The 17836-nt window shown below is 42.0% G+C and overlaps 1 protein-coding gene across 5 annotated transcripts in view; it reads right to left on the bottom strand.

Annotated features, from left to right (window-relative positions):
• FSD1L (fibronectin type III and SPRY domain containing 1 like) overlaps positions 1–15716 on the bottom strand; it is a 76411-nt gene extending 60695 nt beyond the window's left edge. For 2 of the 5 annotated variants that reach the window (XM_043567065.1, XM_043567066.1), the window contains exon 1: positions 11337–11544. In XM_043567065.1, the coding sequence (XP_043423000.1) occupies positions 11337–11351 (15 nt within the window). In that variant the 5' untranslated portion in view covers positions 11352–11544. Of the gene's footprint in view, positions 1–11336; positions 11545–15553 lie in introns of those variants that run through there. The other 3 variants (XM_043567067.1, XM_043567068.1, XM_043567070.1) reach the window with 2 other exon arrangements.
• Positions 15717–17836: the final 2120 nt, after the last annotated feature.

The raw sequence follows: 17836 nt of genomic DNA, 5'->3' as shown, positions 1-17836 counted from the left end.
AAAATTCAGCTAATATCAGAAAATGAAAAATGACCTTTCTAAATCTGTATTGGCCCATGAAGTGTTAATAGCAATATTTCTGGAAAGAAATCCTATGATCTGTGTGTTAAAGCTATTCTATATTAATTAGTGGTATTATATATTAATTACCTAAGGCTTTAGAAATATTCTCCCAGAAAGTGGTTGGGAAGGGAGAGTCTTTAAAGGCTGATATAGGGGCGCCTGGGTGGCTCGGTGGGTTAAGTGTCGGGCTTTGGCTCAGGTCATGATCTCACGGTTCATGAGTTCGAGCCCCACATCAGTCTCTGTGCCTGGAGCCTGCTTCAGATTCAGTGTCTCCGCCTCTCTCTTCCCCTCCCCCTGCTTGTACTCTCTCTCTCTCTCTCTCAAAAATAAACATTAAAAAATTATTTTTAAAAAGGGCTGATAAAGTATTTCAGGGAAACATCATCTCATTCTTTGAAGAGAGAATGCTTTATGGCTCACATTTTGCACTTCACTGGGAGTTCTAGTACAGAATGAGAGTCTATCACAGAACTCCTAAAAAAGGGCCTACATCCGGAGAAAGACATCTTACCTTACTGCCAAAGTAGCAAAGACTGAAGTCTGAGATTCTCGGGGGCGGGGTGCAACTCCAATCTCTAGATAGGGAGAGCTTTGGAGCCTTTGCTGTAATATACACCACCGAAATGCTGTAAGAGTAGACAAGCCATCTGTAGAAGGCTTTGGAGCCTCAGCATTTAAGGTGACCTGTACTTTAAACACTACCAAATGCATTAGTAAACATGGCTGCAGAAGAAGCAATCATCCAGATGAATAAGATAACCCAAAGCAACCAATGTGACCTTGGTAATAATCTAATACAGATAAAGTGCTGCCTCTACCCTAAGCTTAGAAGAAAAAAAGAGCAGTAACCTGAAAGTTCTTCAAGGATAGGCTGCTAAAGGGCTCCAGAAGCTCTAAAGCTACCTTTCCTTTAATGTGGAAAGGATGAGCAAATGCAAAAGACTATAATCAAGAACTCACATTTAGTATTCTCCTATAGTGGAAGTTCATCAGGAAGGGCTGAAAAATGAATTATCAAGGGGACCAGGGCTTCGACCATTCTGGTCACCACAATAACAATGACTAGCTAGACTAAGGGTGAAGATGGCATGAAGACAGAAAGAACTAAGGAACTTGGAGCTCAGGAGAACTGGAAAACAAATGACAAGCAACCAAACTATTTAAGATAAGTACTACCACAAATACCGACACTTACAAAAATGAAAGGAATAGGATTACATGAACTGAGTTCTGAAACTTAACCCTAGTTTGTGTATTTGACATGAGGCTAAAGTTTTCTCTAGGTAGCAGGCATCAGAGAAGAGGGGTTATATACAGGGTTAGTGTGTGCCTAATATAAGAGGTATGCAATAGGAGGCTGGCTAAATAGGTACCAAATCCAGTAAAAAAAAATTTAAGTGTTTTCTAAATTTGGCAGGCAACATGCTAGGGCAGAATATCTATGTGTTTTGTATTCAGAAACAGAACGAGAAAAGAATTAAAAGATACCATAATGCTTTGAATTTTCTACCCCACTTTATCCCTCTAGGGCCTCCACAATTAATCAATAGCTTTTATAATGGAGACACAGCAATTGATAAAGAAGTTGAGGAGGAAGCACAAAGCTCCAAACTTCAATGAATTGTGCACAGAGCACCATTAGATACAGAACCTCCCCTCTGAGCTCCAGACTATTTTCATCCAACTGCTTACTGAGAATCCCTACTTGGCTGTCACCCAAGCACTTCAAGATTCAATATATGGGGTACTTGGGTGGCTTGGTCAGTTAAGCATCCGTCGGACTCTTGATTTCAGCTCAGGTCATGATCTCAAGATTGTGAGATCGAGACCCACAACAGGCTCCTGGGCTGAGCGCAGAGCCAGTTTGGGATTCTTTCTCTGGTCCTCCCACACACACGCGCATGCTCCTTCTCTCTCAAAGTACACATTGAAAAAACACTCAATATGTCATAAAGTCCCCCACAAACCTGAGCCCTCTCTAGTGTTCTATCTTTGCAAATGGTGGTACTAGCTACAAAATCAGAAACCTAGGCCAACATAACATCCTCTCCTCTCATTTGTGTTCTACATGTAGTCAGTAAGTTATGTGGATTTTTACCTCCTAAATAGTTCTGTAATCACCACTACTATCTTAGGACAAGTCAATATCATACCCCAACTTATACTTTTACAAAACTTAACTGGCTTCTGATCCATTCTTTCTCCCCAGTAATCAGTTCTATATACTGTAGGTAGAATAATAGGATAGCATCACTCTTCCCAGATTTCAATGGCTTCCCACCGGTCCTTGGATAAAACTGAAAATCTTTTAATATGACCTATTAAGACGACCTTACATCATCTGTAAAACCCTGCACAATCTTCCCACTGCCTACCTCTCCTGCTTCAACTCACACCAGACTTCCTCTTCCTTGCTATATACCAGCTGCGGTAGCCTGCTATGAGTTTCTCTAACATGCCTTGTTTCCCACCTGGGAGCCCTCACACCTATCAGTCCCTCTGCCTATAAACACTGTTCTAAAACATACACGTGATCTCTATGTTAAAACAAGTTTCAAAAAGGTATAGAATGAGCTTATTGTGATATATATTGCCTCATTTCTTTTATTATCACACCCTGATGATGGAGAGCAAAGACATCTTTCATCTGCTCTGTGGGACTCTATCAATCTGAAAGGATGCCTACAGGGGTCTCAGATTTTACCTCAGATCTTATCCAGTCTCTCATTACTTTCCAAAATAATTACATTTTGCAAGACTTCAGGTGGCCATGACTAAGAGTTCTAGGTGATATAGATCTGAAGATATCACAGTCATGAGATCAAGCCCCACATCGGGCTCTGCACTGTCTCCCTCTCTCTCTCTCTCTCTCTCTCTGTCCTTCCCCATTCATGCTCGTTCTCTCTCTCAAAATACATAAATAAACCTAAAAAAAAAGAATGTTAAAAAAGTATATATATATAGGAGGTATATTTCCAAAGGAAGTATGCACAGGCAATCTTAGCCATTATTCTTTGGTCAAGAACCACAATTACCAGACGCCAAAACTACTGTATCAGGATTAAGCCTGTCAATTACTTGATTAGGGAAATAGACTAAGGTAAGTGCTATGCTAACAACAACAAAAAAGGGGGTTTTATACAACCCAGCCAAGTACAACTGCAATCATTTCCATGGAATGAATCAAAACTCTGGGATGTACAAGGCATGAGGTACCCTCTTCAAAGGAGCATAACTTAAAGTTATGCTTATCATCACTATAAATCATGTGAAGCCTCTTATGTGGATCCTGAGAAACTTAACAGAAACCCATGGGGGAGGGGAAGGAAAAAAAAAAAAAAGAGGTTAGAGTGGGAGAGAGCCAAAGCATAAGAGACTCTTAAAAACTGAGAACAAACTGAAGGTTGATGGGGGGAGGGAGGGAGGGGAGGGTGGGTGATGGGTATTGAGGAGGGCACCTTTTGGGATGAGCACTGGGTGTTGTATGGAAACCAATTTGACAATAAATTTCATATATTGAAAAAAAAAGAAAACTGAAAAAAATAAAATAAATCTTCCAATGGAAAAAATATATATATATACATACACACAATATATTTTAGTGAGAATAAAAAAAAAATCATGTGAAGCAAAAGCACAATCAATAGTCTCTGAGCAAAATAATAAATAACACTTCTATACTCTTAAGTGCCTAGCACCATTTTAAGCCCTTTACATATATTAATTCATTTAATCCTCTCAAGAATCCTAAGAAGTAGGACACTATTACTATCACCATTTTCCAATTCAGAAGCTGAGGTATAGAGGTTAAGTAATAGCTTGCCCGGGATCTCAGAGCTAATATGTGGCAGAACCCAGATTCAAATTAAGGCGGTCTCACTCTTGAGTCGGTACTCTTAATTATCACACTGTACTGCCTGAAAGTAAAGATCAGAGGGACATGAAAAGAATACCTAAGGGCACCAAACACACTACGATTTTACTTCAACAATGAAAAAAACTGAAGCTGATCAAAAGCTTGTAACATGTCCCACCCTGCCACATATAAGGGCAACAAAAACAGCTATTCTTACACACAGACATATCATCTTGTAAGTCTGAGAACATGATGACTTTCAACATTTGAAGTGGCAAGGTTCCACTGGTTTTAGCCTAATATATGTGAAGATGACAAATTCAAATGTTGAATCTTAATTTTGCTGCATCCAAAAAAAAACTACCAACTTGGGCTACTTGCTTGGAAACTATTCAGTGTAACAAGCTCCTGAAATTATGATTCAGAACCTTCCTGTTCTTAGAACCAGTGGCAGAAAATCATTATACCCAGGTTTATATGCTAGTCTGAATCTGAGGACCTCAATAACCAAGTAGTCATGAGAACAATTTGATGTAAGAGTTTTCTATCAGCATCTACTCACACCAAGAGAAGATTTCTGATTCAAATTCTACATTAGTTTTCTAGACCATTGAGATACACAAACCTAGAACCACTGCAAATATCACTAGTCGATCTACAATTTAAGAGGGTCAAACTGGGGCGCCTGGGTGGCGCAGTCGGTTAAGCGTCCGACTTCAGCCAGGTCACGATCTCGCGGTCCGTGAGTTCGAGCCCCGTGTCAGGCTCTGGGCTGATGGCTCAGAGCCTGGAGCCTGTTTCCGATTCTGTGTCTCCCTCTCTCTCTGCCCCTCCCCCGTTCATGCTCTGTCTCTCTCTCTGTCCCAAAAATAAATAAACGTTGAAAAAAAAAAATAAAAAAAAAAAAATAAGAGGGTCAAACTAGTATTATGGCCATTTCAGTAGTATTTACTAAGCACTTTCTATGTGCCAGGCCCCGTGCTAAACTGTTAACATGGCATATCTTTCTAATCATCACAATAGATTTTTAAAAAGTATCAGTGTTTGCATTTTATAGTTGAAGGAAGGTTAAAGGAGTTAAGAAATTTTCTTAGATCACATAGCTATCAAGTGGTAGTCACAATTCAAACCTAGAAGCTGCCTCCCGATCCTATACTTTTACACTACCCTAGGCTGCTTACACTGCCGGGGACGATACAAAACAAGTATAGCATTCCTGCAATCAGAGAAAAGGGATCAATGAAGTCAGGATACAGCATTTCTGGAACATATCCTGATGCCACCAAGAATGATGGCACTTGCATCATGCCACACCATAGACTTCTCCTTTGAATTAGGTAATAAGAGTTGAAATCCAGAAAGTTCTATCCAGCTGGTAGCTAGACAATCAGAATCTTATCAGCTGACCATAGCTCTGCCAACACAAACAAGAGTATTGTGCTCAGAGGTGATGTGAAGAGGTGAAAAAGGAGATTATATATTGTTGAGAAATTCAGGAATCGATCATCACAAATAGCTAACTGATAGAAAGCCATGTCCTCTCTTAACAGCAAAACAGTTAGGAACACTACCTGCTTACAGAGGCAACTGAGGTAATCCAAAGGGGGAAAAATCTAATAAAAGACCTGGTGGAGAATGCTGTCTTTCTGCCCTAAGCCCGACTAGGACAGAAGAGGTACCCCCCCTACAAAGGATTTGAAGAAATATAGTGGAGTCAGAAGCTAAAGAAGCCTTATCCATGTGCAGTGACCTCTGAATTGGCTGTTCCATTCAACGAAGTCTACAAAGCTCATATTCAGCCAAGGAAACCAGAGGTTCCATCACCTAACTGAGGGGAGGTGCAATGGGAATGAAGATAGGAGCACACCTGGGTACTGCTGGTAGTGGTATAAACTAACAACCCTTCTGAAAAAGAGCAATTTGGCAATACATATCAAAGATTTTTAAAAGTATACACACATTGACTCAATAATTCTATTTCTACAAATTTTTTTTTCCATTTCTAAAAAAATTATTCTAAATAAATAATTAAAGGTATAAGCAGACACTTGGCTACAAGGATGTTCATTTCAGCGTTACTTATAACACTAGAAGGTTGGGACTAACATAAATATACAACAAAGAGCACTGATTAAAAATCAAATAATACAGCCATACAAAAGAATTCTGAATTGTTAAGTGTTGTAGAATGATATTAACATGGTAAAAGATTCATAATATATTAAGGGACAGGCAAACTACAAAGCAGTATTACCACATCATGATACGTAGTCTTTTTAAGGTTCTATATATGTTTAAAAAAAACTGGAACATAATACGTACAAATGTTAAAAGAGGTTATGTCTGGGTGGCAGGATTATGGGTGATTTTCATTTATCTATGTTTCCTATTTCCCTACAATAAGCTTGTGTTACTTATATTTATAAAAGTGCACAGATTGGCTGTGCCAACACTTTATTATAAATTAGTACAAAATTAGCTACCAATCAACACATGTCAATAACTAAGACCAGATTCTGTTAGAACGTTGTGGCTGGGAAGAGTGCCAACTGAGGATATAATACATACAAGAAAGATGGAGACAAAATCTACCAACTTGAAAATGTTGCCCACCCTAGGTTGGAGTGGATTATCTATCACCATGGTAAACATTCAATATGTGCTTACTGCATGAATAATCCTGCTTACATTCAGCCAGGCATTGCAAAGAAACATTGTGTGGAAATTTAAAAAAAAAAGAAAAAAGAAAAAATCTGCTTCACTATTGACCCTTGAACTGCATGGGTTGGAATGCACAGGTCCACTTATAAACAGAGTTTTTACAGCTCAGTACTGTAAATATATTTTCCCTTTCTTACAAGTTTCTTATCATTTTCTTTTCTCTAGCTTACTTTATTGTAAGAATACAGTATATGATACATATACAAAATAGGTGCCAAACAATTGCTTATGTTATCCATAAGGCTTCCGGTTTACTATTTCTATCGACAGCAGGCTATTAGTAGTTATGTTTTGAGGGAATCAAAAGTTATATGCATATTTTCAACTGTTGTGGGGGCATGTTGGTACCCCTAACTCCTGTGTTATTCAAGGATCTACAGTATTTCCAATTTTTTAGAACTGTCAAGTTCAATAAAAAATGAATATATATCTTAATTTTTTTTAATGTTTATTTTTTTTGAAAAAGACAGAGCATGAACCGGGGAGAGGCAGAGAGACAGAGAGAGAGACAGACAGACAGAATCCAAAGTAGGCTCTGAGCTGTCAGCACAGAGCCCCACGCGGGGCTCAAAACTCACAAGCTGTGAGACCATGACCTGAGTCAAAGTCGGATGCTCAACCAACTGAGCCACCAGGTGCCCCTGAATCTATCTTTTTAAATATAGTGATCATGAGTATGTCAATACGGTCCTTTGAAGAGGGTACCTCATGCCTTATATATCCCAGATTACTTTGATCCATTCCATGGAAATGAATGAGATTGTTTGGCTAGGGTGTATAAAACTCCACTTATACTTTCCTGTTCACAGCTCTACTTTAGAAAGCTAAGACCCTCCATCAAAAAAGAAAAAGAACTGCAGAGAGGGGATTTTATACACATTCACACACACACTCTCTACAGAAAAATAATGATTTTATATGGGGCATTGAGCGAGACCAAGTTCCAGGTTTTTATATAAATTGTGTTCTATACTTTCTGTCAACTGTTTTCACTAGATTTAATTAGCTTCTTTAAAAAAAAAACTATAGGGATTCATTCCTAATAACATCTTGAATTTTAATTAATCATATCAGTATTTAAAGGCAAAAAATTCAGGCAAGAAGGGTGGTAATGAACAAAGCTTGGGCTGTGAAGAAAGACCAACTTTGAATTCAGACTATCACTTGCTAGCTGCGTGACTCTGAACAACTCATTTAGCCTCTGAGTTTGGTTTTCCATTATCTGCGCAACAGGAATAAGAGGTATTGAGAGAATTTAAAGCAATCTAACACAATACTGGATGCAGAACAATATTCAAATTTCATTTCTCTTTCCTTTCTTCAGGAAATATTATTTTTTGACCAAGAAGAAGTAATTTTGGAACATGAGATGGTTGGTTATCTGGATATGGTGGAGGTCTCTGAATCACTAAGGTACAATATGAAGAAAAAAAATAGCAAATACCAGGGTAGAGGAGGAAACTGGGATAAGGAAGCATATATACAGACATACTACTTGCTACCAAATGTCATGCTTTAAAACTCCCCCTACTCAATCTCCCCAATCTAGGTTTGTCCAATCTTGCACACTCAACCCCTCACCTGTCACTACCACTTTCCAAGTGGAAAGTAAAGAATACGCAGGAAAAACTGGGGAAAACCAAACAATTTACAATGTATACTCTTGGCAACATCCTTCCTCTGGGATCCCCTTCCTCTCCACCTTTATTATTCCTACAGCATGTACCTTTCCTAGAAACAGCAATCCCTATGAATATAAACAGATCTCTTGTGCAAAAATTTAACTATCAAATTCTAAGCACCCAGATTCTAGAAAGGTGTAAATGTCTTTTTGTTTCAATGGTTTCTTTGAACATACACATTTAATCAAGTATAGAAACCTTTGGGATTTTATCTTAAAACCACTTAAGGACATAATCAAAAGGTTTGAGTATCAAACAAAGCCACCTATCCATAACACATCCTGTTCGCAAAAGTGTCCCAGAAACTCGATGTAAACAAAATCCTTCTGTTTATTTCTAGGAGATAATACTGTGGTTTTCTGTATCCAACAGTATGCCTTACATACCCAAGGCAATTATGTTTTCTTCCTCTACTCAAACAGAGCATCTGTTGCTAACACAACACTGAAGTCCAAGTTATTTTCACAGACAAAAAAGCAGCTGGTCAAGCTAATCCATCTGCTGACTAGCCACCATCAAGCTTCTGTAAGACTGTCCAGTTAACTTAACCTCTATTGTCAGACTGCATGAGTCAGAACTCCCAGTCCTCTTTCAATTAGGATTTAACAACTCTTCTTTGACACCACCATTTGAAATCACTTATTACAGACATAAAAACAGAAAACATATTTTAAAACTTAAGGACAAAGGTTAAAAATGGTAGATTGGATTAGAAAAAGTTGTACAAATTATCAACAAAAGAAAGTTATTTCGAAGTTGGGATTATGAATTTCATAACAATAGCCAGCAGTACTTACATATGCTAGGCACCAAGGATTTTTAAAAATTAACATGATCCTCACAGTAACCCTTTGAGGTAAATACAATTGTTATCTCTATTTTATAGAGGAGGAAATAGAGACACACAGCAAATTTCCCAAGCTCATTCAGCTCAGAGATAGTAGTAGGACTGGAGACCTGGCTCCAAAGACATCCTCCAATAATTCGAAGCCCAAATCCCAATGCCTTACTAACAGGTATATATTCAAGACATCCTCACCATTTTCCTTACAATGACTGAAGTACCATCCCTGTTACTATCTGCATTGTAACATTTTATAATGGGGAAGAAAAATCATGCCAGGGGTGTACTACTTACTTAAAAAGAAATACACAGTTTGGTTCATTATTAGTTGAGGTATGTAAGTGATTCTGCAATAGTTCATGAGGGAAAAAAGCTCAAATTCATAGCACTAAAGTGGTTATAAGCATTAATACCAGATACTTGTTATAAGCAATAAAACAAAGAGTTTTATAAGAATATTATTTGATGCCAATAAATGAAATGAAAACACATTTTCTAAAATTAAGAAATTGATTTTCAAAGTTACCACAAGGAACACCTAATTCTCTGCCACCTCTGGGGAAAGTGCATACGGTACTCGTAGGTGCTCAAAAACACCATATGGAATGAGACCAAATAAGTTCAAATTTTAGCCTTCTAGCTAGTGGTATGAACTTGCAGAAGCCACAACTGCCAACTCTTGAGTCCTTGATCCATATTAAAATACTTTCTCAAATTCTGTTTTATAACACACAGAGTATCTTAGTACTTTGTAAACATTAAAACACTTTTAACACTTTTTCATAATGAATTACTTTATCTGATTTTTACAGTAGCTCTATAAAATATTCTTACATCCACTGCATAAATGAAGAACTAGATTAATCACAGTTAAGTAATTTGCTCCAGAGCACAGAGCTAGTAAATAGCAATATGGAACTCAAGGACTCTAAGTCTCTGCTCTTCCGTTTGCCCTGAACCAACATCCATTCAGCTATCATGTGACTTTTACCTAAAAAGTTAAATAAGGCGTGACATGTTTTACGAATTTAGGCAGAGATGTTTTAAACATACATATTCAAAACACACGAAATGTAATTTTTTACAGATGTCTTACTAATAGTCACGGAAATAAAACTGAGTTTACCCAATTGAGTTTCAAGATGTCTGCAATCAAATCGTGTGCACTTTAGTAAAATACTAGAATAGTCAATGCTTAACACATCACTACACTATTCTCCCGTGTCCCCTGTGCTTCTTTCCCTTGAAAAGGTGAAATCCAGGCAAAATTAGAGAAACCATTGTTCTAATAAGTCTTTCCAGTGCTTTCTATCTAATAATAGAAAAGAATGGCCTCTTGGATATGCCCTTCTTTTTCCCTGCTACATTATTAATAACACTTGTGTTCCCTCCTCTACTGTACTATACTTCAATTACTATCATCTAACAAAGAGAAAAGGGTGGTTACTAACCTATACAGGGATTATGACTGCATATTAATAACTCTAAATGCATTCAAAACATTGGCTATGTTCTCAAAACATTTTTTTTTTCTTAATCGAAATTACTAGCTCCTTAACTTGTGCGGAAAGTATATATACAACAGGCCACAACAGCCACAGATAACCGTGACGAGCAACAAACTGGTCGAAGAGGGTGGGACCGCTGCCAACTGTTAAGTCTCTTCTCCCAGTTCAACTAATACTAAACACCAAGACCTGCTTCTGAACTGGTCACGAGGAAGGAGGGAGTGGAGGGCGCGGTACTAAGCAGATTTGGTTCCTGACCTAAAGCAGCGTGTACGGTCCCTGTCAGCAGGTAGACCCCGTGCACCTCGATTGGTGCTAAGGCGGGATAAACCCGCGCTCGCACGCGGGGAGGCTCCAGAAGCAAAGGGGGCCTAGAGCGCTGCAGAAAATGATTGTGGAATGGGGACAGCTCCCTTCTTCCCCGCAGGAGCCAGGGCCCAGGGCCAAAGGCCAGCTCGGGTCACCGGGCGCGGTCCCCGCAGCCTGGCGGGCGCCGCTTTGCTCCCACCGGGGAACGAGGGAGGGAGGGAGGGCAGCTGCCTAGCCCTCCGCGGCCGCAGCCCTGCCTGGCCCAGCGCGCCCACCGCCCACCCGGCCCCGGGCGCCCCGCCCACCCTCTCCCCAACCTCGGCCGCCCCGCGCCTCGTTCTCCCACTTACTTTCTGGGAGTCCATGGCCAGGGGCTATGTCTACTGGGCCCGAAACCGCGTCGAAGAACCTTGCGGCGAGGCGGAGGGAAGTCGGGCAAGCCAACACTGCTACCCGCAGCCGCCCCCTCTCCTCCGCCGCCGCCTCAGCCTCAGCCTCAGACAGAACCGACCCCGCCCGGTCCGCGCCCAGCCCGCGCGCGCGCCGTCGTCGCGCCGCGGTTGCCAGGGTGAAAGGGCGGCCCGCAGGAGGGAGGGAGCGAGAGCGACCGGAGCGCCCCGCGCATGCGCGCTGCAGCGGGACGGGATGGAGTGGAAGGTGTCCGATGCTGGGTGGGAGGGGCAAAAACTAGTGGTGCTGCGGGTCCAGTGACCAAGCCTTTCCTTCCTTACCGCATCCTTTTTCTTCCAGGGCTCCCGATCGCTGCAGGCCTTGGAATGGGCCACTGAGCATCCAGCAGCCGGGCCCGTGGGAAAGGCTGGGGAAGGAAAGCTCTGGTCCTTGAGATCAGTCCCCGCTCCATCCTGCACGCATCTAAGCACCCCTGACCTTGACCGCCGCCAAGGAGCAGCCAGGATAGACCAAACCCACTGTCCAGTGAGAAGGAAAGGGCTGGGGTAAGGGATATCGTGGAAACATGGAGAAGGCCTGAAGGAACGTGGTAGAAACATGGGTAGAGGGTGGGGCCTGGTAGACCTTTCCCAGAGAGCCCTCCTGGGCATCTTGCTGTGTTTTGAGCAAGTCACTCTCCCTGAGCCTATTTCATCTTCCATAAAATAAGAGCAATAATGCTGACTTTGTAGAGCATTGTGAGGATTAAGTAATGTATTTGAAGTGCCCAGGACATAGTTAATGGCCAGTAAATTATAGTTGTCCGTGGGGGGCTAGAACCTGCTCAGTCTGGTCTGAAAAGGACCGTGCAGACTGTAGAAAGCTTGGGGAAGTAGGCCTGAAAATGTTCTTCTCCAAGCAGAAAGGCCTCAGCTTCCATTTTGATGACTCTGGAGAAGCTCAGAAAAGTTCCAACTAGGCAATCACTCATGAGGAATGAACAGAAGGGAAATACATATTGAGTATCTATCGGGTACCATTTCTCTAAACTGAGAATTCAGCAGTGACAAGGCCCTGCTCTCACTTGCAGAGCTTACAATCTAGTATGGGAGGGAGGCCAAAAAAAAATTAATGTGTATATATAGTAAATAAATGTGTATATATATATGTGTATATGTGTACATATATATACACACAGTGTTTAGAAGCACTATTAATATATATGTTTATTAACATATATATGTAATTATATATGTTTATATGCACTCAGAATTATGAGGGCTCCATTTTCCATAAGAAGTTCAGGGAAGGCCTCTCTCAGAAGTGATTGTGTAAAGTGAGAGAATGAGTCATACAAAGGTCTGGGAAAAAGCATTATAGATAGAACAGCGAATACAAAGGCCCTGAGAGGGCATGAGCTCTATATAAGAAACAGTATTTATCCTACAAGGCTATAATTGCCTGTATACAATTATACTCTGTTACTATGACTTCCATGAAGGTCGAAATTTCTTTTACTCATATCTGTATCCCCAGCGCAGGTCTTGCCATCTAGTATGCACTCAATAAATCCTTTTTTTTTTTTTTTTAAACTGGACAGACATGTATAAGAAATGGGATGAAGGGCCCAAAAGGGAAAACAGGGACTTGGCTCAAGCTAGGTGGGTAGTGCTTAAAGGCCAGGGTCCAGGGAGGGCCTGTGTGAACAATTTTGCTCCTGCAGCTAAAAGGACAAATGGTGTGCAAACTTGCAGAGAGATGCTCCCTCTCTCTCTCTCTTTTTTTTTTTAATGTTTGTTTATTTTTGACAGAGAGAGAGAGAGAGAGACACGGAGCATGAGCAGGGGGAGGGGCAGAGAGAGGGAGACAGAATTCAAAGCAGGCTCCAGGCTCTGAGCTGTCAGCACAGAGCCCGACGCGGGGCTCGAACTCACAGACCGCGAGATCATAACCTGAGCCGAAGTCAGACACTCAACCGACTGAGCGACCCAGGCACCCTGAGATGCTCCCTCTCTTGGTATCAAGGGAAAGATGCCTCCTATCCAAGTTGGCCAATTCCATGAGGATCAGTGAGAGCAGCCAAGCACCCAGCGTCTAGTGCATGAAGGCTATTCTCCGCACTGCAGACTCAGTGTAGTGAGTCAGTTTCCCATTAGGGAGAAATGCAGCCTAGGGATCAGACAACATTAGTGGTCAAACCGCCCCACTGTGAGCTCCCTAGCCGTGACCCTGCCTTCTACTGTGGGACACATCATTAAGGGGGGAAAAAAAACACAGCATTTAGCGCTGTCCCCAGTTCTCTTGCTGTAAGGACTTAACTTCAGAGAGCAACTCCTGGGCACTTTATGACTGATGGGTATAACCACAGAAGGAGACAGAAAGAGGCTTTGGAGACAGCAAGTCACAGCTGAAATGTGATCACCAGAATTCTGTCACAGGTCATATCCCAGGAGCTCACTCCTGGCTCCTTGCCTCCTCAGTCCCCGAGTTCTTTCCCTGCAGCCCAGCGAGGAGCCTGCAGCTTTTGTCAAGAGTTCTGCCCCATTTGACTCCTGCCCTTGCCAGATCTCGTTTCCTTTAGGCAGTCTGGCTTCCCTGCCCAGCTCACCCGGGCCTTCTGCCCGCCCTTGTTCCTGTCCCTTCTGGCTGTGACTTCTATCTTCCCCAACCTATGCAGGCTCTCTGGCAGCAGTACTCACCTGGCGGGGCACTGAGTCTGCACCCCCACTGCTTCTGGCCTATGGGCAAGTCCTCTGCCTTTTCTGAACTTACCTTTTCACAGCCAAGTCAGCTGGGAAATTTTCAAAAGTAGCTTTACTAATAAAGTAAAGCTGCTGTTCTCAAGTGTAATCCCCAGACCAGCTGTATCAGCACCACCTGGTAGCTTGTCAGAAGGGCAAATTCTCAGCCTTCATCCCCAGACTAACTTAATCAGAAACTCTGGCATGAGGGTCCAGAGATCTGTGTTTTAACAAGTCCTCCAGGTGATTGATGCATACTAACGCTTGAGAACCATTGAACTAAGAGAAAGCAAATTGTTAAAAAAAAAAAAAAAAAAAAAAGGAAAAACTACAGAGGGATAAAACAGATGACGTTTTTTTAACCCTTATGTTTCAATTCTGAGATAGCATATCTAGTTGTAGGTATTTACTGAGGTCCCTGGGCCTCCAGGAATGCCTTTCTGAGGAAACATCGAATTAGAATAACCTCAGGACTGGCCCTACTGATGTGAAGTGTCTGGCAAACTTGTCTCTTCCAGAACAGGTTCTCTACCCCCTCTTGCCAGGCGTTACCCCTGTAGCCCTGAGTACCCTCATGAGTTCTGGGATTCCCCCATCTCTTGGGAGAGAAAGCTACTTCCCTTAAGTGGTGCCAACAGTGTTCCCCTTTGGGAGTCAGTATAGGGCCCGGCCTGGACTCAGCAAATCTGAATTTAAATCCTGACACTGCCGCCTACCAGCTGTGTAGCCTTCAGTGAGTCTTTTAAACCAGGATAAGCCTCAATTTCCTCATCTGTAACATCATGATCATAATAGTAGTAATTCCCAGTTACGGTTGTTGTGGGGAATCAAAGGAGATTACATATGCAAAGTGCCTGGTTTAGTCTACATTTAACAAATGTGTGGCTGTTACTATTATTACTGCCTTGTACATCATATCCTTCTGTGCCACCCTTGGATGGCTTTTTCCCCCTCGGTCTTTGGGGCCCTAGAAGCCCTATTTTCACCCCTAACTCTCATTTTCATTGTTATCCTAGCTTTTCTGAAGCATAATCACAGTCCACATGCTGCTCTTTGTTGAAGCACCAAATCTCTAACCATGTCTCTCTCCCTGTTCATATCTGGCCTACATCTTAGCATACACCACCAAACCCAGGAAAACCCTGAGTTTGCTGAAGCCTCAGTTTCTTCAATTATGAAAGAGGAATCATAACAGTACCACCTACAAGGGTTTTTGAGTTGATTCACTGAGATAATTCGTGTTCAATGTTTAGCGGCATCTGTCATGTAGTAAGTATTCAAAAAATATTAGCTATCATCTCTTCCCAATCATAGAAACCTAATTCTTTTTTCCTCTGCCTCCTTCTGACTAAAAACAAACTCAACCCAAAGTCCTGGACCCCCTTGAACTCCAGAGTGCAAATTTCTGATCCTAGGAACTCACTATAGACATTTACGTTCTCATAGGAGCGAAAGGATGATTCCGTTCTGATGTGAGCTGGCACTGTATGAAGTGGTCTAGCTCCATATTTGGAGAGCTCTAAGCAAAGTGGGAAGCAATCAGTATACACAAACATGAGAAAGGGCCTGGAAACCACGTGAGAAGGGACACAATCGAGGATTTCGTCTGGAAAGGAAAATTTCTCGTGTCAGAGAGGACACGATCTTTTACCTCAAAACTCTCTAGAGCTGTTGTATGGAAGAGGGGGCTGACTTATTCTCTAGCATCCCACAGACAGAATTAGACCCAGTTAGTGTAAGCTACAGGAAGATAGATTTCCAATCAACAAAAAGTCCAACTTTCTAACAGCCATACAGAGCTGTAATGGACTTTGGTGGTGAGGTCCCCATCAGTGGAAGTATCCAAGCAGGGGCTAGGCATTTGCCTAGGGGGATCAGGCAGTGAAAGGGTAGATGGCAGAGATAACTTTTAACATCTTTCTGAACCCTGAGGCTATGTCATTCTGCAAACTAGAGGCCAATAACTATTCATTCCCTCTCTGACTCAGCTTTGCAATTGTACTCACCTCTGGAATGCGCTCTGAATCTCTTCTCCCCACCCCCACTCTCATAAGCTCCATTGCAAGAGTCCCCTCTCCTTCCTGGGATAGGGCATGCCAGGAGCAGTTAACTAAACTGTAGCCATTATGATGTTTCTATGTCACAATACCTTCTCTATGCATGATGGCTTGCTTTATACTAGGCACTGGAGACACTGAAATGAGTGAGGACTGGAAGACACGGGTGTTTCCATCACCTCCTGCCTTAGCTCTCAAAATGCCTCTGGACTCATCTAGTTCAGAGAATGACCAAGGACAAAGCAAATTTATCGTCTGTTGATCTCTTCATTGTAAAAGGATGCTGCCCACCCCACCCCCCACCCCCAGGTCTCTCCAACACAGAGTAACGGGCTCCCTGTTCCTAGTGAGAACATTACTCAGCAGCCCTTCTTCCTCTGCATATACTCTGAGAACGATGTGGGGCAGTTTGAGTGAATGAGTGAATGAGACTAGGGAGATAAAGGGCCCACAGTGAATTGACCACACTTCTGTTTCATCGACCAAGCACCCAGATGCTGATACCAGACTGTCTGAATTCAAAGGCCAAGTCTACCAGTTGTGTTGCCTTGGGTGATTTGGTAACCTCTCTCTACCTCAACGTTCTTATTTGTAAAATGAGAGTATTAACAATACCCACTTGAAAGTGTTGTCATGAAGATAAATGACAATGTGTGTAAAGTGCTTACTTAGAATAATGTCTAATTACTGGGAAGTACAAAATATATGGTAGTTATCAATTTATTATTTTCCAAAATAAACCATTCTCCTGACCACAGCACTGGGAAATAATGGTGTCTGTGAGTCCTTTGATACTGTGGTGCTGTCGTTGTCCAGATCAGATGGTACTACATCAGCACTTCCTAGGAAATAAGTCTTTTGAATCCATCTCTCATTCTTTTTTTTTAATTTTTTTTTTACATTTATTTATTTTTGAGAGACAGAGACAGAGCACAAGTGGGGGAGGGGCAGAGCGAGAGGGAGACACCGAATCTGAAGCAGGCTCCAGGCTCTGAGCCATCAGCACAGAGCCCGATGCTGGGCTCAAGCTCACGAACTATGAGATCATGATCTGAGCTGAAGTCAGACGCTCAACCGACTGAGCCACCCAGGCGCCCCAATCCATCTCTCGGTCTGAAGGGCAATCCGAACTTTTCCCTAGCAATCAGTTTGAAAAGGGAAGGAGACACAACTGAAGCTGGAATGAGGAACTTAAGACAAGTCATGAAAGGAAGATAGGACCCTTTCCAAGCCAAGGAAACAGCCTAAGCGAAGGTGGGAAATGAAGAGAACAACTCCAGGAGATAAGATATGAAATGAATGGAAATAGGAACCCCAATGCCTTAATACCAGCCAAGTATTAGGAAAACATTGGAGCACATGAGAGATGGAATATTCCACTTGGGGCGCCTAGGTGGCTCAGTCAATTAAGGGTCCAAATTTGGCTCAGGTCATGATCTCGAGGTTCGTGAGTTCAAGCCCCATGTCGGGCTCTGTGCTGACAGCTCACAGCCTGGAGCCTGCTTCATATTCTGTCTCCTTCTCTCTCTGCTCCTCCCCTGCTTGCACTCTGTTTCTCTCTGTCTCTCAAAAATAAATAAACATTAAAAAAATTTTTTTAAAGACATGGAATATTCTGCAGCATGAAAAATTATCTTTATTAAAAATACATGGCAATATGGG

The sequence above is a fragment of the Prionailurus bengalensis genome, chromosome D4 (assembly GCF_016509475.1).
Source record: "Prionailurus bengalensis isolate Pbe53 chromosome D4, Fcat_Pben_1.1_paternal_pri, whole genome shotgun sequence".
NCBI lineage: Eukaryota > Metazoa > Chordata > Mammalia > Carnivora > Felidae > Prionailurus > Prionailurus bengalensis.
This window is presented reverse-complemented; position numbering and strand designations above follow the sequence as displayed.